This window comes from Lathyrus oleraceus, chromosome 6 (genome assembly GCF_024323335.1).
Source record: "Lathyrus oleraceus cultivar Zhongwan6 chromosome 6, CAAS_Psat_ZW6_1.0, whole genome shotgun sequence".
NCBI lineage: Eukaryota > Viridiplantae > Streptophyta > Magnoliopsida > Fabales > Fabaceae > Lathyrus > Lathyrus oleraceus.
Window position 1 is genome coordinate 61,950,456 of NC_066584.1, and position 26,765 is coordinate 61,977,220.

The 26,765-nt window shown below is 35.8% G+C and overlaps 1 protein-coding gene and 1 non-coding gene across 2 annotated transcripts; one reads left to right on the plus strand and one right to left on the minus strand.

The window, feature by feature from the left end:
* Positions 1 to 4,478: 4,478 nt before the first annotated feature.
* On the minus strand, positions 4,479 to 26,462 carry LOC127094027 (uncharacterized). The gene is made up of 4 exons (XM_051032901.1): positions 26,398 to 26,462; positions 26,060 to 26,310; positions 25,809 to 25,969; positions 4,479 to 4,594 (listed from the first exon to the last, which is right to left on the minus strand). Exons 2-4 carry the CDS (start codon positions 26,236 to 26,238, stop codon positions 4,479 to 4,481), a joined length of 456 nt encoding a protein of 151 aa, XP_050888858.1. The 5' UTR covers positions 26,239 to 26,310; positions 26,398 to 26,462.
* Positions 21,290 to 21,396, plus strand: LOC127099732 (small nucleolar RNA R71). The gene has a single exon (XR_007794207.1). It is a non-coding gene; the product is annotated as a small nucleolar RNA R71 (small nucleolar RNA).
* Positions 26,463 to 26,765: the final 303 nt, after the last annotated feature.

Here is a 26,765-nt window from a genome sequence, read left to right on the forward strand (position 1 = left end):
ATCTTGCTCAACAGCCGGTTGAAGATTATGAGCCAATGAAGTTTGATTTTCCAGATGAAGACATCATGTTCCTCAAGATGAAAGACTGTGAAGAGTCAGTTGTTGAAGAGGGACCTGATCCAGACGAAAAATGGACTTTAATGTTTGATGGGGTCGTCAACGCCAGAGGAAGTGGAATTGGTGCTGTCATTACTACTCCGAAAGGTGCCCACATGCCTTTCACCGCTCGTCTGACTTTTGAGTGCACCAATAATGAAGCTGAGTATGAAGCCTGTATCTTGGGTATTGAGTAAGCCATTGATTTGAGAATCAAGACTCTGGACATCTTCGGAGATTTAGCTCTGGTGATCAATCAAGTGAATGGTGATTGGAACACAATCCAGCCCAATCTGGTCCCCTACAGAGATTACACGAGAAGACTGTTGACTTTCTTCACAACAGTAAAGTTGTACCATATACCTCGTGATGAGAACCAGATGGCATATGCTCTTGCTACTCTATCCTCCATGATCACGGTGATCCGTTGGAACCATGCTCCCAAGATCGTCGTGATGCGCCTTGATAGGGTCGCGCATGTGTTTGCTGCTGAACTGGTAGTTGATGACAAGCCCTGGTATCACGACTGTTGGTGTAAGCCCTAGAGGCCAATACTTTTGGTACTTGTATCGAATTATTTATTAATAATAAAAGGCTTTTTCTTTATTACGTTTGTTTAATAAAGTCCCTAGAATAGCTAGTCTGTTTAATGTATCAAGTATGACTTAATCATGAGATCACATTAAACATAAGGACACTATTCTTAAAGTATCCGTAGTTGAGCTTTAATGTGAAGTGGGATAACATTAAAGCATTAAGACTATTATGTTTTTAGACTGATGATCACATCTCATGGATCATGGATAAGGAGTTATCAAGTCTTAAACATAGGTATGAATATTAAGAGTAATATTTATACCTGATTGACCCGCTATGAGAATACTATATAGAAAGTTATGCAAAGTGTCATAAGTTATTCTCATGGTGATAATGGTGTATACCACTCTTCGACCTGAAACCACTATGGACCCTAGATGTAGAGTCGGGTGCTTTATTGCTGATCAAACATTGTCCGTAACTGGATAACCATAAAGAGAGTTGATGGGTACTCCACGAAGCATGCTGAGGGACATGAGTGACCTAGATGGAATTTTCCCATCCTGCATGACAGGATAAATGTCTATGGGCCCAATATTGAACTGGACAAGGATGACACGGTCTATGCCTTGTGTTCAATATAGACATAAGGGCAAAAGGGTAATTATACACATAGGTATTATCACAGAAGGAATTGTCAGATCACATGACATTTTCGTGTCTTGGGTAGCAGTGATGTGTTGCTAGATACCGCTCACTGTTTATTATGTTAAATACATGATTTAATATAATTGTCAATGCCGCGAAAACCTACAGGGTCACACACAAAGGACGGATTGATGAGAGATAGAGTAACTAAGGAACACCGTAAGGTACGGTGCCCTTAAGTGAATTGTAGAACATCGTAAAGGTACGGTGTACTTAAGTAGAATACGAAATATGGTAAGTTACCATGAGCTTAAGTGATTTTGGGCATATTATAAGATATGGGCCAAAATACACTTAAGTGGGCTTTTTAGCTTGAAGCCCACACAAGTGGTTCTATAAATAGAACCCTTGTGCAGAAGCATTCATTGCGGTTGCATTATTTTCGTTTTCTCTCTCTCTCTCTCTCTCACTCACTCAAAGCCTTCATTCGTACCAGCTAGCACTGAGATTGAAGGAATCCGTTCGTGTGGACTGAGTAGAGACGTTGTCATCGTTCAACGTTCGTGGATCTGCATCATAGAGTCTACGGTGGATGATATGGTGGCTCCGCTGCGAGTTGCTAAAGAACGTGTGTGGTGGATTGCGCTAACGACACTGAGTAAACCTTTCTAGTTTCAGTTTCATTCGTTATACTCGTTATTAATAACGAGTGAAATCGAAACCAGAAAGATCATAAGATGAATTTATTTGAGTTGAAAGAAGGAAAATTATAAGTTAGGCTTCAGAGATTCAATCAGTAGTTGTGATTGTGAGTTCATACTATGTTTCTTTGACTTAGTCTCCGTGGACGCATATAAGCCAAAAATTTCAATCTTAAATCAATTTTTTTAATTAAATAATTAAATAAATAAAGATACTAATTTGGAGAAGTAATTATTTTTTTAATCCATATTGAATTTTACGACAAAAAAATACTTACTTTTCCAAAAATATGTATTAAATGAAACTAATACATTAAAATAAATAAATTTGAATTTAAAACTAATAAAATAATTTTTGGTAACATTTAAATAAATACTATTATTATTTCTAAAAAACATTTAAATCTATTATTTTTTTTTAAATTATTTCAAAAGAAAAAAATAGATTTTTCTTTCATATTTAAAAAAAACAAAAGCAAATCCGCGGGCAAAGTCTGCAAGTCACTTTCCTGTGGTTAATCCTAACAATTACGTAATATATACTGAAAATGTAAACTACATAGCAAAACTCGAAGGTATACCAGCGGAAATTTCTACCAATAATTATTATGCAGGAAACAATAATGAAATACACAATTAGCAAGAAATTCTGCAGGTTTACCTGCGGAAACCTGCGGAATTTTCTGCCAAATTCTATTCCACGGGAAATTACATTTTATTTATTAAATTCGAAAAAACATCCGCCGGTATACCTGCGGATTTATTCCATGACAATTCCAAAGGAAAACAAAGTATTTCTGGTAGTGTCACACCAAAATCCGTATTCATTCTAAGTTTTTTTTACCATGATGAATATTTTTTCCAGATACTCAACAAGATGATGTGTTGCATGTTCAAGGAAAATTTTAGAACTCATAATTAGCGGAAGCATAAAAAAATAAAAATATTTGGATCAAAAATATTTTTTTTATAAAAAAAATATTGTGTCGGGTCAATATTTTTTCGATGTGAAAATCAAACAATTAATCACTCAAAAATAATTAAAATAAATGGTCTAAAAATTTAATCTATCAAACAATGTTAGAAAATTTACATCAAAAAAGATGAAGATAAAATATGAGTTTACATCTACTTCGATCAAACTGGTATACTCTAGGGGAGAAAACAACTTTTCAATCTACCATACTTCCAAAAGTTGTTCCAAAGATTATAAATTGACCTGTTTGGACCTTCTCCAAGAGCCAACCGATGTCAGTCGCAAGAACATTGTCGATGCCAATGCCTACGACCTAGAATTTCCATTGTCGCAAGAATATTACCGACTCCTCCTTCATTGAACGAACATTTTCCTCCAACGTGAAACCACTTCCAACTTCCTGTTGGAGTGCCGCCGCCATATTTTGTCGACTTCTGATTTGACCATCGCAAAACGGCTCTTTCCTCACCGCCGTTTGCTGTTGCAAATTTTCATGGATCCTAAAATATGTTTTCCTCTCTTAATCACTTGAGTTTTTAAGGCACACTTATACAATTTTTTTCCTTGACTCAACAAATGGTGATGCCAATTTACCCATCAATCATCTTACCGCTCTCTCTATTGTTGAAATCATTATTCAACAACCTTGATAAAGTCCAAGCCACAATTGAACCTTGATCTTAACACTTGCATCCATTTACATCCACTTTACCCTAATTATCTTTTCTTTCTAATGTAGTATAGAAAACCTACAAGTATGGTTCTTCAATCATATCGACTCTTTTTGCTTTCAAATTCTTCCATGAAGATCTTTGTTTTTGAGTATTTCACCCCTCCAACTACATTAAAAGAATAATAACCAAAACAAGCATAATTGTACCGATGAGATGCTAAAATCTCCATCCATACATTATTACGAGTCAAATGATAATTAAAGGCCTCTGTGAAATTTCCCTTACCAGAAATAGGGTTAGGATCTTAACTTCTTCATCATCTCTAGTCTCCTTAGTAGGAAGCTCGACCTCAAACCGAGTATTCTTCGCCATTGTTTATAATATTTTCATATATAGGTCTTTACTCTTCCTCCCCTTACGGACCTCACATAAAGTAATGCATCTCACTATTATGAACTTTGATCCCCCAAATTCCACTTCCCACCGCTTGTAACCCTTCTCACCTTCAAGATAACCATTGTAGATACACCTTATAACCTTACCATCAAGTTAAACTAGCTTGATTTATGTGAATGCCAAATATTTGAATACCTTCAAATTAGAGTAGTCCACCACTTTCCTACTCCAAACCTCCAAAGTGGCTTGAAATTTTATCCTTGTAAATGAACATATGTCGACCAGGTAAACTATTTTGGCACCAACCGTACTTTAGAAACTTTTTGGAAACTCAACTCCTAGTACTATGTTAGAAGCGGTCAAATGCATAGTTATCCATTGTTTCCTACAAAACTCCTTAAAGTACTCTAAAATAACCTCCAAGCATCTAATATTCCTTGATCTCAAATCTCATATGTTGTTCTTGTCTTGAAAGTCTTCACTAGATGGTGATTCATGACTAATAACAGTAGAACCATCTAAAATATTTAACCCATGTATTTTAGACCCTTGATCAAACCATCTTGCTAAAATTTTAACATCCCATGTTCAAGTCTACTATAATGGCCTATATCATCAAACATGCTTATGGACAACAAATTTCACCGGAGTTTGGGAACATAACTGATGTTATGTAGAAGAAGTTCACAATCGTCTGGCATTTTAAGTTTTATCATACCAACACCATGAACCTTGTCAATCATATTGTCATTGAGTCAAATGACTCCACCAGCTTCCATCTTCAAAGTCTTAAAGTATTTTTTCCTTAAGCACATATGATAAGAGCATCTAAAGTCCATGACTTAACTCTTTTTTAGTCTCCAAACTCGGCACCACTTATGCACCAATACTCTCATAACTATCCTCCTTTGAGGAAAATGCAATATAAACAAAATATTTATTGTGTTCCTTCTCGGAGAATTCATTCTTGAAGTGACTAATATTCCAACAAATAAAGCATTTAAACCTTAACTTATCAAACCTCCTAGATTTGGAATTCCCTATATGCTCATTTCCTCCTCTTTACACACTAAAGCCTTTACCACTATTGTTAACCATCAAATATTTCATCATTAGAAGCTCTTTGGATCTTATAGTTGCTTGAACTTCATCCAAAGTAATAATATCTTCCTTACCATAAAGAAGAGAATCCTTGAAATGCTCAAAGAATCTGGGTAATGAGGTTAACAATATTGGAGTCTTGTCCTAAACATTAATATTCACCTCAATTTATCTGAATCATCAATGATCTTGTGAAATTATATCAGCTGCTCCACTATGTATTTGTTCCCTACCATTCATAATGATTACATTTAATATTTAAGACAGAAGCTATGAGCTAAAGACTTGGTCATATACAATGATTCAAAATTTGGCCACATCAAAATCACAGTTTTCTCCATAGTGACTTCCCTTAGAACTTTATCTCAGGGGCATAAAATAATGGAAATCTTGGCATTATCCATCATCTTGGTGTTCTCTAATTGTTTCAGGCTGAAAGTATTGAAGCCTTACCCTTCAATCCTTCAAAACACTTATGTTGAGTTAGAATTGTTTGCATCTTCACTTTACACAACTCAAAATTGTTTCAAAAAAATATTCTCGATATCCTATTTAGATTCCATAGTGCACACTTGTAAATTTAACCCCTTTGCACCATAATGGGTGCCACTTGTGGTGAAATTAAAAGGTTCAACCACACGAATACCTTATCGTTATGAAAATCTAAAAATAATACTAATCTTTCCAAGAATAATGATGTGTGGGACAAAGAAAAATGACAACAAAAATAATTGGCCTCAAGAAAAATTTAACATGTCAAGCGGTACAAGCAAATCCACAACAAGAAATATGAAGGTAAAAGACATGTTCACAAATAACTTTTTTACCCAATTTGATTAAACTAATCTACAATGGGGGAGATATAAGTTTTCTGATGTATTATACTTATAAAAGTTGTTACAAGATATTACAAATGAGTTAAAATAAAATATTCTCCCAAGTTCTCAAGAACAACCCCTATTTTTTATCCAAGTGTTTTCCAATCTCTCAATATCTATGTATATCAATCACATAAATTCAATATTTTTAGAAGTGTTTTTCAATCCTCTGAGATACCTCAAAGGTCTTTCAAATTCCAAGAACTTAAAAAAAATTCTACCCTTGCTTCTCCAACTAGGATTATCACTTCTTCCCATTATCCCTTTTCTCTTATTTTACGAACAAAATTGACAGTGATAAATATTTATAACTTCTGAAACCTAAAAGATCAACTTCAGACCCAATATAGTACCCATCTCTAAAATAATCCGCAAATTAAATCGGCATGGCAATAAATTTTTAATTAGCATTCCATGTATTAATATAGAATGCTTGAAACTGTAAACATTGAAAAATAAATAATGAAAAGTTCACTATCTAAGATGGTGAATTCTCTTTCAATATGGTATCAGTCTCTGGTTGGGTTCAACCACACTTCCACAACTTCTTAACCACTTTTTGTTATTCACAAAGCTTTAGCTCAAAGATCCCATAACAACTGAACCGACAACACTAACTAATATCCAATAGCATTTTCTTCTTCCTTTAAAAGAAATTTTAAATAAGTTTTTGTTCCTCATAAATATTATCATTTTCTCTTTTAGTTCCTCAAAAAATTTCCTTCAAAGAATGATCCTCCTAATATTTTTCGTCCACAATTTTGGTCCCTTCTATCAAAGTCTATTAATAGAAGCTGACGTGACGCACCACGTGAAAGTTTTTTATGATTGGGCATACACATGGCAGTGCCAGCGCGGCAAGATGCTGACGTGACATACCATTTGGCTAAGGTCAACATTATACTTGAACCCATAAAAATTCTTAGGTAATTTGTGGCTAAAGTCGTAGCTACTTGTAGGAAATTTAAAAAATAGAAAATTTATCATATAAGAACCAAAACAATTCTTGCAAAATCAAGATCACTGATGTCACCAGAAGCACAGTCGTACATATATCTTATCATAAACGTTTTTAAATAAATTCCACTGACCCCTTGGCGGACCAACTATGTAAAATATAATTAGCAGATCTTATAAGAACTTCAATGACTATTTTCACTTTTTTTTATTATAAAAATTTGGTTACAAAACTCATACTGTAAACTTTGAAATCTAGAGAATTGTAGATGCATGCTAATCCAAATAACTTTGCAGTGGAGAATTGTAGATGCATGCTAATCCAAATAACTTTGTAGTGTTTTTATCATTTGAATGATACTTGTCAGTTTTTTTCTCACACCTTTAATACATCTTCTTAATCTTAATTAAATTACAATTCCAAATGGATGTAAAAGAAAATTACAAATTACAAATTTTCTCTTTCAATATAGAAAGAGGTTTGATACCTCCACACCATACAAAACTCTGTAAAATGAGTAAATTTACTAGTAATCCAAATAAAGAACATTGGAAGGCAATCACAAGGATTTTAGGCTATCTACAAAAGACCAAAAATATTGGTCTTCACTATGGCAGGTTTTCAACCATACTAGAAGGATATAGCAATGCAAGTTGGATATCCAATGTTGGAGATCATAAATCCACAACTGGGTGGATATTTACACTAGCTGGAGGATCAATTTCTTGGAAGAGTAAGAAACAAACACGCATGGCTCTTTCAACCATGGAATAAGAGTTTGTGGCTCTTACTTTCTCCGGTCAAGAAGCTAAGTGGTTGGGGGATCTTATGTTAGAAGTTCCATTGGCAAAAGGCAGTGTTTCAAAGGTGTTGATACATTGCGATAGCCAAGCCACTTTAGCTAGAGCATTCAGCGAAGTGTATAATGGAAAGTCTAGACACATTTGACTTAAACATTCTTTTGTGAGAAAAATGATTAAAGATGGAATCATTTCACTCATCTATACACGAACGAGTTATAATTTGGCTGATCCATTTACTAAGCCACTGGCCAGAGACTTAGTAAAAACAACCTCGAGAGGCATGCGGTTGAAACTCCTTGAGTAAGAGTTCCGAGAGCGGCGGTAACCCAATCTTACGTTAACAGATCATTAACCTCAAGATGTAATGGGTAAGAACAGTCGTTAATTTGGATGTTTGTCGAACATTTCGTGATAATGTTGACCTTTAAAAATGAGGGTTGATTTTTTTATTTAAACTTTTAATGAAGTTCAATAACGAGGATATGTGCCTCATGGAAAATGATACAATTTGAACTTCACCTATGTGAATTTCAAGATGGCGTCGTCTCAAAGTGAGAGTTAGTTTCTCTCACGAAAAACTCATGAAACAGGAAAGCATATGACCATATATAAGTGCTAGGCGAGATATGTAGGGGAAGACCACTTAAATAATGTGTGTAAGGTAACAACGGTCTAATCATATGGATTAATGGTTTAAGAGCATTGCTACCTAACATTCCAATTAGACTTGAGTTGTCCTCACTAAAGTTATGTTTTAAATCGAAAGATACCCATTTCTATTACCATTTTTTATTTCTCTTTTTCTAGAATTGATCTTGTCATAATTAGAACAAGTGGGGAATTGTTGCTAAAGCTAACAAAAATATAGCCGAGCGCATCGCACGCTCAAAGATACTATATAGTCGCCATCAAACTTTATTTATTCACGAAGGAAAGGGAAAACAGGGGAAGAGAAAAAAGGTAAGGAAGTCGGTTATGCAAGGGGAAAGTATTAGCACCCCCGACATTCGTTGTACTCAACAGGAACCGTTTTGATTGTTCTTTGTTCGGATGGTTGTGACTATCTAAATATTACTCGCGAAAAAATAAAAAGAAGGAATATATAAATTTCTCGATGTAAGACCCCAATTTTGACCCCTAAGATCCCTCATGATATCTCATCATTTGCATTGGCTTTGGGATCACACCTTGGCATCCTCTTTACCCCTCATTCATTGAGTTTGCATTGGGAGAGATCACCAAGCATATTTGATGGTATCGTACTTTATTTTTCATTGTTTACTAACCAAAGTACCAAAAATATGTCTATGTGTAGCTTTGTTTCTTTTGTAGGTAATGTGCGTTTCCATCTGTGCCTCACCAAGTTCATATCTAGGGTTTGAGACCCTCAGTGCAAGGGATCAAGTTATCAAAGGTTCACATCGGTTCTAAGCATCAAATATGGATCCCCATGTTCATTATGTGAATATTAGAGGCCTCTTTGAAATTTCCCTTACCGGAAATAGGGTTAGGATATTAACTTCCTCATCATCTCTAGTCTCCTTAGTAGGAAGCTCGACCTCAAAGCGAGTATTCTACGCCATTGTTTATAATATTTTATTATATAGGTCTTTACTCTTCATCTCCTTACGGGCCTCACATAAAGTAGTGCATCTCATTATTATGAACTTTGATCCCCGAAATTTCACTTCCCACTATCGCACCTCAAAAAATGCGATCCCTCGCGATAGGACGTGGAAAAAATGTTGTTCTAAACAGAGTCGCCACCGAAATTTATTTATCCCAATGAAGGAATAGGAAAATATCGAGAAAACCTTTAGGAAAATAGAATAATGTTCGTCGCAACTATATTCGGGTTCGGGAGTCAATTACGCAAGGGGAAGGTATTAGCACCCCTTACGTCTGTTGTACTCAACGGGAACCTTTTAGTCTGATTTTGCTATTTGACTATTAATTAGCTGTTATTCGCTTGCTTCGAGTGATTAGAATTGATGATAGATATGGATGAAGACCTCAGGAGGGGGAAATTGGAGGTTTTTTATTAGTGTGCTCGCGAAGATACAGCAATCTCCTGCCTACGTATCCGTATGGTGCAATAATGAAATCAGAGCATTCGTAGTTCGGGCTACTACGAATATTTGGTGGGTTTTGTTTTGATGAACGACTGTGTAGGTCGGCGTTCTAACGGCTAAACACTGGCTTGTCTACTCTCGGTGGAGGCTCTAGCACTGGTTTGTTGTGCGCATTAGAAAGGAATGACAGTGTTCTTTTGAAAGGGTTTTGGTCACGTAGGGGTGACAAGTTGAATTGATGTGTTTGGGTGTTTGATTGGTTTCGATCGCACGGGGGCGAGAAGTTAGCTTGATTTGTTTGAGGTGTTTTTGAAGAACGACGAAAGATTGAGTAATGTGGTGTACACCAATCGTCCAATTCTTTCGAGGAATAATAAGGCGACCCCCTTCTATTCCCTTTTCGTTCAAATTTTTTTGAAAGTTTGTTTGTGGATGTTGAATACGTACGGTAGTGAGGCGTACGCCTCCTACTTGCTTATTCAAAGAATAATAAGGCGTACGCCATTTATTCCTTTATCCAAGTTTATTTAACGTGTTTTAGTCAGAAGTCGATAATTTGTGCAATATGGCGTACGCCAATTATTCAAATAATCGAGAGATGGCGAGGCGAACGCCTCCCATCTTTTATCATCCGAGGTTTAAATTGTAAAAGATATGTCTTTAGATGTCGTATTTGATTTGTGAAAATAGTTTGAATTGTGAATTTGGTAGGTTTTGATCGAAAGATGATTTGAGCAATGTGGCGTACGCCAATTATTCAAATAATCAAGGAATGGTGAGGCGTACGCCTCCCATTCTCTATTGAAGTTTAAGTTATAAAGTTGATCTTGAAACTGTGTTTGATATAATGGGTGATTTGAAATTATTCGATTATGGTTTTAATTGGATGACGAAGATTCGAGCAATGTGGCGTACGCCAATTATTCGAATAATCGAAAGATAGTGAGGCAAACTTACTTAATATTTTTTCAAAATAAACCAAACAAAATTTTAAAACACACACTAGAGCAACAAACAGCAGATGAATTGGACTCGAAAACTCATAACAGGACGGACTCGAAAACTCATAACAGGATGTAACATAAAAAATGAAGTCATCAGATCGAAAATGTTACCAAACCAAAACACAATTGTTGCCGGAAGTTTGTGGCAATTAAATGATGTTGAAACCAAGTTGTTGTTGCTGAGTTACTGCAATCGAGTGGTCCGTTGATATTGCAGATTTGTCGGCGAAGAAAAATGGTGGCGAAGAGGATGGTGCGGACGGATCTAGCGGTGTTCGTCGGTTTGAATGTGGGTTTCACGGGTTGACCCACTTCGAATCAAGTGAAATACTCGCCAGAGCCTTGACCTGTGCCGGAGAAAACCGGAGTTGAGAGATCTTCTTGTTGGAGCTCTACTTGGGTCGGGTGAAGGTCCGATTTTTTTGATGTTGTTGAGGGAAAGTTTGAGTTTTGTTGTGAGTGAGTTTACGGCGGTGGATGAGTGTTTGTGGGAAAGGGTGTAGCGATGGTGGAAGCGGCGAGGGGATTACAGGCGGATGAAGGGGTTTGATGGTGGTGAAGAGATGGAGGATGGTGAATCGTGGCCAACGGTTGTGAAAGCGATGACGGCAGGGTTCATGGTTTTAGAAGAAGAGTAGAGGGTTTCGTGTAGTTGATGGGTTTTTTGAGAGTGGCGTTGTGTGGTGACCGGTGGTTGTAGTGTTGTTGTGTGAAGGTTGAGCGGAAGTGAGGATGGACGATGGAGAGAGTTGTGAGGTGTGGTGTGTGAGAGGAGAATGAGAGTGAAGGTGAGGAGAGGCGTGTGAAGGTGGTTAAGGGTTGTGGAGGTGGGAACGGAGGTGATGGTGGAGAGGAAAATCTAAACAAATTTTCTTTTCTTGTTTTCTTCTCAGAGCTTACAGAGAGATGAGCGGGTAGTGGGGTTTTTTTTGTGGAGAGTGGTGAGTGGCTAGTATATAGGGAGGACGCGTGTGGGAAAAAGAAGAGAGGGAGAGTCGGACGCGTGGCGAAGAGTGAAGAGAGGTGTTTGTTGAGAGAAGAGAGAACGTATAAAATGAGTGGATAGTGAGAGGAAAGAAACACGTGTGTGACCGTTGGGAGAGGAAATGAGGGAATTCGTGAGAGGGATCCAATGTAAAAAAATATATATTTTTTACACTTATTGTTTTATTTAAGAAAATAAAATCATAAAAGGAAATTCTAATTAATATTTGATTATAATTACTTTAAATTACTTTAACTAACAACTAAACCAACAAAAAGTATGGACCAATTAAAAATAGAAACCGAGTATAAATTTGCTCGGAAAATTAAATCAATCACGCTAAAATTGTCAGCACAAAACATATTTATTGAAAAATACCCCGTTTCCTCAAATTCTAATGATTCAACCGATTTGTCTGTATTCTCAAATAAATTCATTCTGACTGACATTTTAGGTATTATTCATGATGGAATCTATGTCATGCTATGCATATGATGCAAAAATAAAAATGAAATCAATTCTATGAAAATTTAAATATGCCCGGACAAAATTGGGGTATGACACCGACCGCTTGTAACCCTTCTCACTTTCAAGATAACCATTGTAGATACACCTTATAACCTTACCATCAAGTTAAACTAGCTTGATTTATGTGAATTCCAAATATTTGAATACCTTCAAATTAGAGTAGTCCACCAATTTCCTACTCCAAACCTCCAAAGTGGCTTGAAAGTTTATCCTTGTAAATGAACATATGTCGACCAGGTAAGCTATTCTGGCACCAACCGTACTTTAGAAACCTTTTGGAAACTTAGCTCCTAGTATTATGTTAGAAGCGGTCAAATGCATAATTATCGATTGTTTCCTACAAAACTGCTTAAAGTACTCTAAAATAACCTCCAAGCATCTAATATTCCTTTATCTCAAATCTCATATATTGTTCTTGTCTTGAAAGTCTTCAATAGATGGTGATTCATGACTAATAACAGTAGAACCATCTAAAATATTTAACCCACGTATTTTAGACCCTTGATCAAACCATCTTGCTAAATTTTCAACATCCCATGTTCAAGTCTACTATAATGGCCTATATCATCAAATATGCTTAAGGACAACAAATTTCACCGGAGTTTGGGAACATAACTGATGTTATATAGAAGAAGTTCACAATCATCTGGCATTTTAAGTTTGATCGTACCAACACCATGAACCTTGTTAATCTTATTGTCATTGAGTCAAACGACTACACCAACTTCCAGCTTCAAAGTCTCAAAGTATTTTTTCCTTAGGCACATGTGATAAAAGCATCTAAAGTCCATGACTTAACTCTTTTTTAGTCTCCAAACTCGGTACCACTTATGCACCAATACTCTCATAACTATCCTCTTTTGAGGAAAATGCAATATAAACAAATTATTTATTGTCTTCCTTCTTGGAGCAATCATTCTTAAAGTGATTAATATTCCGACAAATAAACTGGGGGTAGTGTGTGTGTCCATCTATGCCTCACCAAGTTCATATCTAGGGTTTGAGACCCTTAGTGCAGGAGATCAAGTTATCAAAGGTTCACATCGATTCTAAGCATCATATATGCAACCCCATGTTCATTATGTGTTATTTTGATCAAGAATTCATCAAGAGTTTGAAGCTTGTTTGCCTTAGAAGCCCTAAATTTTCACATAATATAAGACCCATCACTAAACTAATCTGTAAATTAAATCGGCATGGCCATAAATTTTCAATTAGCATTCCATGTATTAATATAACATGCTTGAAACCGTAAACATTGAAAAATAAATAATGAAATATTCACTATCTGAGATGGTGAATTCTCTTTCAATATGGTATCAGTCTCTGGTTGGGTTCAACCGCACTTCCGTAACTTCTTAACCACTTTCTGTTATTCACAAAGCTTTAGCTCAAAGATCCCATAACAATTGAACCGACAACACTAACTAATATTCAATAGCATTTTCTTCTTTCATTAAAAGGAGTTTTAAATAAGGTTTTGTTCCTCATAAATATTGTCATTTTTTCTTTTAGTTCCTCAAAAAGTTTCCTTCAAAGAATGATCCTCATAATATTTTCCGTCCACACTTTTGGTCTCTCCTGTCAACGTCTGTTAACAGAAGCTGACATGACGCACCACGTGAAAGTTTTTTATGATTGGTCATATACATGGCAGTACCAGTGTGGCAAGATGCTGACGTTGCATACCATTTAGCTAAGGTCAACATTATACTTGAACCCATAAAAATTTGTAGATAATTTGTAGCTAAAGTCGTAACTACTTGTAGCAAATTTAAAAAATAGAAAATTTATCATATAAGAACTAGAACAATTCTTGCAAAATCAAGATCACTGGTGTCATCGGGGATGTCACCAGAAGCACAGTCGTACATATATCTTATCATAAAAAATTTAAAATAAATTTCACTGACGCATGACGGACCAACTGTGTAAAATATAATTGGCTCATCTTATAAAAACTTCAATGATTATTTTCACTTTTTTTATTATAAAAATATGGTTACAAAACTCATACACTTAACTTTGAAAATGGGAGAATCGGAGATGCATGCTAATCCAAATAACTTTGAAATGGGAGAATTGTAGATGCATGCTAATCCAAATAACTTTATGGTGGAGGATTGTAGATGCATGCTAATCCAAATAACTTTGTAGTGTTTTTATCATTTGAATAATACTTGCTAGTTTTTTTCTTCACATCTTTAATATATCTTCTTAATCTTAATTAAATTACAATTCCAAATGGATGTAAAAGAAAATTACAAATTACAAATTTTCTCTTTCAATATAGAAAGAGGTTTGGTACCTCCACACCATACAAAACTCTGTATGTATAGTATAAAACAAATTTATAACCATGTTAAAAAAAATTGTATTGCTAGCATTGTTTAAAAGATGTTAACCAATATTGCTTGCATTATCATTCCATGTTTTTTAGTCATTACACAATAAATATTCTTAAACTCAACCAAGATTCTAAGCACCATGAGCATGTTTAGCTCTTACGCTTTGAGACCCCAATTTCACAACATTCACTCTTTAAAGGTATATGATATTCTTTCTTTGCCAAAGCAAATATGACATTGCTCAAACAAGAGAGACTTTGGTTGATAGCCTGAATATGACAACAATGAAATTATCTAGTTTATTAAAGAAGGTTGAATCATTCCCCAAGAGTTCAAAGATCATAATGATGCAAGTCAAATAGACACATGAGCTTCCTTCAAACAGTCCCCTGTGTTCCCACTCCTTGAAAGTCTTTCACTTCCAGCCAAATCGATTAGGTTCAAGACACCTTGTACTTGTTGTTCAGTTGTTCTTCAAAATAGAAATAAGTGGATTATGAAATAAATAATTGGATTAAGTTGTGACAACAAAATTGTGAAAGCATGTAGGTACCTCATTTATACCACATATGCGCAGACTAACAACAAAGTGGCTTCTTGACGATTGTTCGTTCATTTTGTAGGAGCCAACATTTTCTCCTGAGAAATATTGTATATAAGCTGTTTTTACCATGAGCACTCTATGTTCTTAAACCAATCAATTATGCATAAATAAATCACAACATCTATGTATCTTTGATTCTGGTATTTTCCATGAAACAGATTTTATATCATGCATGCATGGCTAGAGTGAGAAAGTCTTATTTTCATGCATGCAACTTTCATCATGCATGGCTAGAGTGAGAAAGTCTTATTTTTCTTCTCCTATGTATCATATATTACATCCTTATGTTCATTTATTACAATGTGTAGAGACATCTATGTAGCATCTATTTTTCTTACTTGTAACTATATTACAGTAGTTAAATAACTTGCTTCTGGTGAAGCTTCAACATCTTATTTGGATTATCACAAAATAATCATTAGTTTTAAAAATAATCTTAAATTGAATGCCTATGTTATAAATGGCAGTGACAATTGCCATACTAGTTTACCTTCTCAGAATGGGAAGCAAGCTGCATGTTTCCAACACAAGGATGAAGTTGAAACAATTACTCACCATTATTTTTACATTCATCAACGGAAAATAGAAAAATCAACAATTAAGAAAACTATTATGCTATGATATATGGAAGACTGCGATTCAAGTGACATCAATCATCTTGATTTTGCAGAAATTGTTATGGTACTTGCATGGGAAATTATCTTAAATTTGCTACAAATTAACTACGATTTTAGCTACAGATTAGCTACGAATTTTTATGGGTTCAACTATAATGTTGACCTTAGCCACATTGTATGCCACATCAGCATCTTGCCACATTGACACTGTCATGTGTATGCCTAGTCACAAAAAAACTTTCACGTGGCGTGCCACGTCAACTTCTGTTAACGGACGTTGACAGGAAGGACCAAAAGTGGGGACGGAAAATATTAGAAGGACCATTCTTTAAAAGAATTTTTTTTAGAGACTAAAAGTGAAAATGACAATATTTATGAGGATCAAAAACTTATTTAACCCTTAAAAAAAATACTTTTTCATAGTAGAAAACAACAATAGAAGCTCCAAAACATCAATCTTCCGTCATCAAAGATAAACTAAATTGCAAGATATTTCATCTATTTTCTCCACATAGAACTCCAACAATTATTTTGGACTAAACTTGTCGATCAAACTACAAGAAAACAATTATCTTTTGTGAAATCAACAAGTGGAAGGTGTCACTTACATAAAAATCCATAAATTCATGGTGAATCCCCAAATTGCACTAAAGATCAAAACCGATCATTATCATAAAAAAAAGGCACCACTTCCGATGAGTATGAGTATTGGATTGTTCAAGACCAAGCTTTGTTCATTTGGTTCTTATCCACTATTTCTAAATCGGTCCTACCTAGGGCTCTTTCGTGGAAACACGCGTATGAGGTTTGGGACAAGATTCTTAAATACTTTAACACAAATATGAAAGAAAGAGTTCATAAATTACAATTTGAATTAAAGTCAACAAAGAAATGAAATCTCTCAATACCTTAGTCTGTGCTGAGAATTAAAGAAATTGAAAATTTACTTCTTGTAGTCGGAGATTCATGTTCGAGAAAAATCAAATTAACTTGATACTTGATGGTATTTCAGAATAGTACAATCCCTTTGTAACGCAGATGTATGGAACTATTGATTCACCTACTATGTGATGTTGAAGCTCTTTTTTACATTCAATGGGCCCAATTTGAAATGCTCGGGTAAGAATTTACTATATCAATTATTTTATGCAAAAATTGTTCACGCTAATCAAGATCGAAGTAGCTCACATAGAGATTTCCTAAGTTCTTGAGGTAGAGGTCACTTCGGTCATGGTAGAAATCCTGGTAGAGGGTGTAACACTACTAGAAATTGGCCTACTTGCCAACCATGTGATAAATATGGCCATTGTAAAAATGAATGTTGGCCCATGTATGATGAGTCTTTTGTTCCTCATAATCCTTTGTCAAGATCATTTGGAAATCAACTAGCCAAATATGTAAAACATGAAGCATCTTCCTCATACTCTGAAGCTATATCTGTGATAGCTACTACACATCAACCATGTTCTTATGCACAAGATTACTCCCTTTCTTTTGAGCTTGGATCATAAGCTTGATTTGCTAACTCAGGTTCCTCTCATCACCTTACACCTTATAAATATTTCTTACATAAAATAAAGTCATATGCAGGACATAACAAAGTACATGTTGGTAATGGCCAAACCTTGGAAATTAAGTCTATTGTGTGGAACCTTATTTTGCAGGCTATAGAATATGCTTTTGAAGATGAAAACTATTAAAGATGAACATGCTTAAGGATAACCAAAGAGCAGTTAAATATGAAACGATATTATTAGGGTTTGATGAATGTGACTCTTTGATGACGGTAACCAAATGGAATATAACTTCAGAATAATCACAAGCTCAAACAAGTGTCTTCAAGAATGAATCATCTAACAAGCCTTGAAGTACATGAAAGCATGCCTCGACATGTATGATGAATATATTGTAAAAGCATAAGAGCTTTTCTGCAAAAGTGCATGGTAAATCACACACACAAACACACACACACACACACACACACACACACACACGATAAGTGGTCTGCTACTACGTTCTCAGTACCCTTCTTATCTTTTATTTATAAGTCAAATTCTTGTAAGAGTAGGATCCATCTTAAGAGTCTTGGTTTGGCATCCTTCTTACTTAGCAAGTATCTAATAGCAGCATGATCAGTATAGATGATGATTTTCACTCCTACTAAGTAGGAACGAAATTTGTCTAAAGCGAACACAACGGCTAGAAGTTCCTTTTTAGTGGTGGCGTAGTTCATTTGGGCAGGATCTAATGTTCTACTTGCGTAGTAGATCACATGAAGTTTTTTATCCTTTCTTTGTCCTAGCACTGCGCCTACGGCATAGTCACTCGCATCACACATGATTTATAATGGTAATCTCCAGTCAGGTGGTTGCATGATAGGTGAGGTGATTAAAGATGTTTTTAATTGTTCAAACGTTGTTAAACATTTCTCATCAAAGATAAAGTCAGCGTCTTTCATTAATAAACCAGTCAATGGTTTGGTAATCTTCAAGAAATCTTTGATAAAGCGTCGGTAGAAACCGGCGTGTCCTAAAAAGCTTCATATTTCTCGTACGGTTTTCGGAGGTTAAAGATTCTTTATAATTTCAATCTTAGCTTTGTCTACTTCAATTCCTTTATCAGATATGACGTGTCCTAACACGATTCCTTGTTGAACCATGAAATGGCATTTCTCCCAGTTCAAGACGAGATTCACCTTTACGAATCTTTCAAGTACCATTTCAAGGTTTGATAGACATCCTTCGAAGCTCTGTCCATAAACAGAAAAATCGTCCATAAAGACTTCCATAATGTCGTCTATAAAGTCAGCGAAGATTGACATCATGCATCTTTGGAATGTTGCGGGAGCGTTGCATAGTCCAAATGGCATCCGTCAATAAGCAAATGTACCATAAGGGCATGTGAAGGTTGTTTTTTCTTGGTCGTCAGGATGGATAGGAATTTGAAAGAATCCTGAATAACCATCCAGATAGAAGAAGTGGGAATGCTTAGCCAATCATTCAAGCATTTAATCAATGAAAGGCAGAGGAAAATGATCCTTTCGAGTGGCTTTATTTAGTTTCCTATAATAGATGCACATTCTACATCCGGTCACAACTCTTTGTGCTATAGATTCACCCTTCTCGTTCTTAACAACTGTAACACCCCCTTTCTTGGGTACTACATGAACGGGGCTAACCCATTGACTATCGGAGATCGGGTATATGATTCTTGCATCTAATAACTTCTTTACTTCATCCTTGACTACAGTACTTAAGATTAGGTTGATCCTTCTCTGGTGTTCTCTAGAGGTTTTACAATCTTCCTCTAGCATAATGTGATGCATATAGATAGAAGGACTTATTCCTTTTAGGTCAGCGATGTTGTAGCCTAACGCAGTTGGATATTTTCTTAAGACATCTAGTAACTTTTCAGTTTCAATCTGTCCTAAGTCAGCGTTGACTATTACTTGTCTTTTGAGTTTAGTGTCTAGGAATTCGTATCTTAGGTTCTTTGGTAGTGTTTTTAATTCTAAGTGTGGTTTCTTCGGGCATGGCATGTGGTTGGGTGTAAGTGCTAAGCATTCGCTTAGACTGTCATTTTGGTATGGTTTACGCCAATTATCATCTTCAAATATTGGAGGGATTTGGATTTTCATTATATCAGAATATGTGGTTTCTTGCTTCTCCATCTCTCTTACGCACTCGTCTATGACATCAAGTAGATAACAAGTGTCGTCTATAGCTGGCGCTTGTAAGAATTGTGTCAAGATGAATTCAACCTTTTCTTCCCAAACTTCGAATGTTAGCTTACCTCTTTTCACGTCTATTATGACTCTGACGGTAGCTAAGAATGGTCTTCCTAATATAATAGGTGTACTATCTTCTTTGATGTCCATGATTATGAAGTCTGTAGGAATGTAGAATTGTCCTACATGTACTGGAACATTCTCTAGTATACCAACAGGATGTTTGATTGAGCGGTTAGCTAGTTGAACAGACATCTTGATTGGTCTTAGTTCTCCCATGTTGAGCCTTTTATAGATGGTTAACGGCATTACACTAATGTTGGATCCTAAGTCGTATATAGCTTTGTCTATGACAAACTTTCCAATGACACAGGGTATGGAGAAACTACCTGGGTCTTTTAGTTTGGGAGGCATGTTATTTTGGATTATTGCGCTACACTCAGCAGTAAGTGTAATTGTTTCGTTATCCTCGATCTTTTTTCTTATTGGATAGGATCTCTTTAAGAAATTTGGCATATGAGGGCATTTGTGTGATGACTTCTGTAAAGGGAATTGTAATATTCAGTTGCTTCAGAAGTTCAACAAATTTCCTAAATTGCCTTGCAGTTTTAGAATTTGTGAGTCTTTGAGGATACAGAATGAGTGGTTTATAAGGTGGTGGAGGCACATAAGGTTTTTCTTTCTCTTCAGCCTCTTGGGTATTATCTTCCTTCTCCTTCGGTTCACTTACCTTCTCAGTTGTTGTTTTGTCAGGTTTTTGGTACATGGCAGGATTTTGGAGTCTTGGATCTACGGGTCCGTCTAGTTCTTTTCCACTTCTCAATATAACGGCATTTGCATGTCCTTTTGGATTAGGTTGTGGCTGTCCAGGGAATGTGCCAGCGGGAGCAGTAGTAAATGCTTGTTGTTGAGCCACTTGTGAAATCTGTGTTTCAAGCATTTTGTTGTGGGTGGCTAAGGCGTCTACTTTGCTCGCTAATTGTTTAAGTTGCTCACTAGTATGTATGTTTTGGTTCAAGAAGTCTTTGTTTGTTTGAGCTTGGGTAGCTATGAAGCTTTCCATTAATAGTTCAAGGTTGGACTTCCTAGGCATGTTAGGAGCATTATTAGCTGGCTTTTGATATCCAGGTGGAACAACGGGTGCTTGGCCAGGAGCATACAAGGCGTTGTTGTTCTTGTACGAAAAGTTAGGATGATTTTTCCAACCTGGGTTGTAGGTATTCAAATACGGATTTCCTTGTGCATAATTTACTTGATTAGTGGAGACTCCTGCTAATATCTGACATTTTGGTGCAGTGTGTCCAGGAATTCCACATAACTCACAGTTAGGAGTCACGACAGCCACGGTGGCTGCGGGTGGTATGGTCAAGTTGCTAACTTTTGAACAAGGGCATCTACCTTTGCATGAACATGGTCAAGGCTATTGATTTAGTACATTCCACTTTTTCTTTGGGACTTTTCTACTGGAGTTCTTTCACCTCCCCATTGGCAATGGTTTTGGGCCATGTTTTCAATGAGTTGATAGACTTCGTTGTATGGCTTGTCCAAAAGTGTGCCGCCCAAGGCAGCTTCTACTGTCAGTCTTGTGTTATACAGAAGCCCATTGTAAAATGTGTGAATGATCACCCAGTCTTTGAGACCGTGATGTGGACATATCCTCATCATGTCTTTGTATCTCTCCCACGCGTCGTAGAGAGATTCTACATCTTTTTGTTGAAATCCGTTGATTTGAGCTCTCAGCATAGAAGTTTTGGTTGGCGAAAAATATCGGGCTAAGAAAACGTTCTTCAGTTCTTCCCATGTAGTAATTGAGTTGGATGGAAAGGATTGCAACCAAGCCCAAGCTCTGTCTCGTAGAGAGAAAGGAAAAAGGCGTAGTCTTATCGCATCTTGAGATACACCATTCACCTTCACAGTGTCTGTGTACTGCACAAACTTGGTCAAATGTTCATTAGGGTCGTCCGTGGGACTTCCAGCAAATTGATGTTGTTGGACAGCTGATAATAATGAGGGTTTCAACTCAAAATCGTTTCGATTGATAGCAGGGGCAGCAATGCTATGGTGAGGTTCTTGTTGGGACGGGGTAGCGTAGAACTTAAGAGGACGATTTTGTGGTTCCACTGTAGCCATGGTTGGTTTTCCAACTGGTTCAATAGTAGGAAAGAAGATATCGGGAATATTGTACCTTCATTGGTACTCTAGTATTCGGCGTCTTAATTATAAGAAACACTCTAATTTTGCGATTGGTGGTGCTAAGTTTTCGCCTTGTGAGCGAGTACTTGGCATACAACCGGGAAATAAGGGAAAGGAAATTAGTTTTTTTTACCTTAGTTTATACCGCGCAACGAAAGAATCACACTATTTCACTAAATCAAGTCCCCGACAACGGTGCCAAAAACTTGATACGTCTCGTGACTGTATATAAAATATAGTCTATCGGGTACTTGACTGCAAGTGCACAGTCTAGTCGTTTTAGTTTTAAAAGATATCGAACCCACAGGGACCGATGGTCAAACTAATGCTATCGATGTTACTATGTTTAGCTAAGGAGATGATTTTTAGAGGTTTGGTTGAACAAAAATTAGATCTAAAGGAAGTTAAGTTTTAAAGAAAATATTAATGAAAGGATATCAGTATGCAACACATTAATCGTCAGGGATTCGATAAGTCACCGGTGTATATTTTAATTACCAAATATCCTTCGGTAGAAAATACTCATTTAAAAGGCTTTATCTCACACTCTTGTGATTGTTGACTCGGACTATACTTTTAAGTCAGAATGTACGCTCTCGCTGTCCTATTTGAAGTTAAAAATACTTTTTAAAAATAAATAAGTTCTAATTGCTTTTAAAGTGCTCTCACTGTTTTTAAAATCAATGCCTAGTTTTTACTATCCAGTTCGACCCTCACGCTCTCGCGATTGTCGGTTCTCACCTTAGTTAATTTCCCACTCTCGTGGCAAAACCGTATTAAATAGCTTCTCACTCTCGTGACAAAGTTAATTAAATTTAAATTAAAAACCACAGCCAAAAATATTATTTGAGAAAAGAAGTTTTACACCGATTATTATTAAATCCCGTCTAATTAAATTGTTTACATACCGATACCGGTAGTTTAGCCGGACATGTTAAATAACGCAAACATAGACGAACATAAACATATTAACAATAAAGCAAACATGATTATAATAATAATAAAGAAATAACAAGAATAATTGAATAAAAACCTGGAAATTGGATTAATCGAATATGTCGAATCTTGAAATACTTGAGCAGTCCTCTACAGGTCGGTAGAATTCTGCTTCTTTGAAATAATTGCTTAAACTAAATTAAATAAATTGCAGTAGTTCCCTAATGTAGGAAACTACTACTTTGGCTAAATGAAAAACGGAAAGGGAAAGGGAAAACGGAAACGCTGAACGGAACGGTAAATAAATTGCGGTAAAAGAAAACAATGTTGCTAAAGAAAAATAATAGTAGAAAACAGAATTGTTGTGAAAAACAAATGCAAAGAAAAATCTTGAAAGCTGGCTTCAGGAAGGAAAATCAAGTGTCCCCGTAGGTTTCCAACTTCCATCCTTTTATATTCTCCATTTGGTCTTGGTAGTTGAGAGAAATAAGGGTGACTTGGTTGAGTGAGAAATTCACGAAAAAGCGGGCTGAGGAGCGAGAAAAATGGGCGTGTGGATCACTTCTGTTGACAAATTCATTATGCTGCTTTTGGCCTTGTGACGGTCGTGGTGGGCCGGTGACGTTCGTGACACCCAGGGCGTGACGGTCGTGACAGGGTTTGTGACGGTCGTCACATGCACAGGATTTGTATTTTCTGCTTTTCTGCTGTTTTCTCTTCTGTTTCTTCTTCTTTTCCTTCCTTTTTTATACTTTGCTCATTTAAACATGGGAATTGAAATACCTGCAAAAATAACTTGAACACTTGTGAAATAATCAGAATATAAATGAAAGTGGTACGATTTTTTCATGTAAATCAAGGCAAATATACGATGTATTTTCGCGTTATCACCTAACTTTTACTTTATGTTCTAGGATAGTCCCTTATTCTCCTCTCCTTTTTTAATTTTCAAAATCTTCTCTCATTTTTTCAAAACTTTCTTATTTTCAAACTTGAATCACTTTCTGAATAAACCTTGACTTTTATCAAGTGATTTTCAAAACTTTTTTCTTAATAAATGCTAATACATCTTAATCATATTCAAATAAATTTCAAAAGACTAAAAATGCATAACTCATTTAAACTATTTTGTGCCCTTTGTGCACTTTTTCTTTTAAAACTTTTTCTCAAAGTTTAGACATGAGTCATTTCCATAGTTGATATATAATTCTCCTATTCCCATAGTATTGATGATAATTATTTTTCCATCTAAGAGAGCTAGTGGCATACTTTTTGATCTTTATCCAAGTTTGGGCCCTTCTCATGATGATGCAAAGTTCTCATACTTGTGGTTGACTAGTTAAGTATTCTCCTTAGAATGACAAAATGTCTTCTCATAAAAATTGAATAAAAACAAATAGCTTTGTTATTTTTACCATGAACCACTACGCCAAATAAGGGAAAAGAGGGCGCTTATTTTGGCCTATAACAGCGCTTTTAAGCGCCCTCTAAAGTGGCGCTGGCATAGGTAAAGACAGCGCTTTGTTTTCCTGTAGAAAGCGCTGTCTAAAGTGGCCCTTTAAGGGCCACATTATAGTGCGCTTTCAGAAAAAGCGCCCTCTGGAGTGGTCCATAAAGGGACACCTTAGAGGGCGCTTGCTAGAAAAAGCGCCCTCTAAAGTTGTCAATGTAAAGTGTTTAGAGGGCGCTTTCTGGAAAAAGCGCCCTCTAAAGTTGTCAATGTAAAGTGTTTAGAGGGCGCTTTCTGGACAAAGCGCCCTCTAAAGTTGTCAATGTAAAATGTTTAGAGGGCGCTTCCTACGTAAAGCGCCCTCTAAAGTGTTAAGCGCCCTCTAAAGTTGTCAATGTAAAGTGTTTAGAGGGCGCTTTCTGGATAAAGCGCCCTCTAAAGTTGTCAATGTAAAATGTTTAGAGGGCGCTTCCTACAGAAAGCGCCCTCTAAAGTGTTAGTTGTTTTAAAAAAAATTGTTTGAAAAACAGTGGATATTTAATTGGTAACCTGTTCGCATGCTGCAAAAGTGTAAAATTCATATTGATTTCATCCTTATATACAACATAATATATGATTCTTTGATCAACAATATACAACATAATATATGATTCTTTGATCAACAATATACAACATAATATATGGTAACCTCCATATATACAACATAATATATGATTCTTTGATCAACAATATACAACAACATATTCATGAGTTAGTAAAAGTACAACAACAATATACAACATATATACAACAACAACATACAACAACAATGAATTGACACAATTCATCCTTCATTTCATCCAAATGAGCTCTTGAGTAAGATTTGTATTCCTCAAAGTACTACAATTAAGAGAATAAAACATATTCATGATTTAGTAACAAATTAGATGAAATATCCGATAATATTAAAATAAACCCTAAGTTATTATTCCATACCATTTTTGGGATGTCTATACGATTCAACGCAATGATATCTCTCATAAATCTCAATACAAAAAATCCGCAATCGACCGAATTATTTTGCTGAGGACACTACACAGAAAAACAAACAATATATATATAGTTAATTTCTTACAAACACTATTATAAGCAAAAAAACAAACACTATTATAAGCAAAAATAAGATACTTAATATATACCTGAACTCTGATCCAGGTAATGTCCTTCCTATTGCGATAATTCTTTTTCGATCTAAATTTTATTATTGCCCTAACAAAATAAAAACGTATATTGAGATCAATCTGACAGACATAATTAAATATACAAATACACACGAATATTTAGGGGAATTTCACTTACGCGTCAACCGTCTTCTTCATACTCTGATATTTACTCCAATCACCCGATAACGAATCGAGATAATACACTATTAGTCTCGAAAGATCCATAGCAACCAACACCCAGTGACCACTGTAAAATAAAACAAAAATTTAGATGAATGAAAATTTTCTACGTAAAAGATATACATAGATTAGAATGAAATTATTAGAAAGAAAATCTAACCCGTTGCCAGAATTAAACGGTAAAAAATACAAACTGGGTGTAGTCTTATCGTCGGGCGCCATGAATCTATCGACTAGATCATTCTTTACGGATGTTGGATTTTTCGTTATTAACGTTGCGTTGATACGGGAAGCAGCAATAAAATTGAAACGGTTACACAATTCAGTTCCCCGCAGCAATGTTACATACATATACCTTAAATAGAAACATAATAAACATTAGACTACTCATTGAAATGTGTAAATAAATTGTTCAACTAAGTAAATTATAGATTGATCGGAGTACCATATGTATGTATGAATGACAGCGATGCCCAATTCGTCGTGTTCAAAAAGTTGTTGCATGTCCTCCTTTGCAATTATTTCGAAATGAGCAGCTCCGAAAACACCTTCATCAAAATCTATAGTACGAATGGCCCCTTGCATAATATCGGACTCATTCACCATTTTCTCAAGACGCATCATAATTTGAGATTTTGTCCCGGACGTCGTTGGAGGAATATCGTTACCAGCTTTTTTCAACTTTCGACCGGGAACCTAAAAATTCATATAAATTAAATCATGACTTTTTGTGATGCAACAGAATCGTTGCGTATATAATTCAATAGGTATATATATTTGTACCTCTTTTAGAGATGCAACCGACTCGATGCGTCTTGAAATCCCTTTACCAACTTTATGCGTGGGTCTTGTAGAAGTCTAACATTACCATGTAATAAGGATTGATTAAATATCATAATTGTAGCTGAATTGAAATGTGAATACTAAAGATTCATAATCATTTAGAACATATATACCTCGGCATCTGGGAAAATTAGATCTGACGGCCATCCAACAAAGGATCCGACTGCTTCTCGCATCAACGTTGTCTCTGAAACAACGTCAGGTAATGGTAGAAGCGCGTCGGTATCTAATACAAGGTCAACCGAAACTTTCATATATCCCACCGGGAGGGGATTATGGTGAAGTAATTCACCCGAAGTGTTGTGCAC

Excerpts from the sequence above, each read along its gene's own strand:
- LOC127094027 (XM_051032901.1), bottom strand. The coding sequence starts at position 26,238 with ATGATGCGTCTTGAGAAAATGGTGAATGAGTCCGATATTATGCAAGGG. Across the intron at positions 25,970-26,059 it reads GTCATTCATACATACATATG|GTATATGTATGTAACATTGC; the intron begins GTACTCCGATCA and ends TTTCTATTTAAG. Across the intron at positions 4,595-25,808 it reads CGACGATAAGACTACACCCA|CAAGATGGTTTGATCAAGGG; the intron begins GTTTGTATTTTT and ends TTAAAATTTTAG.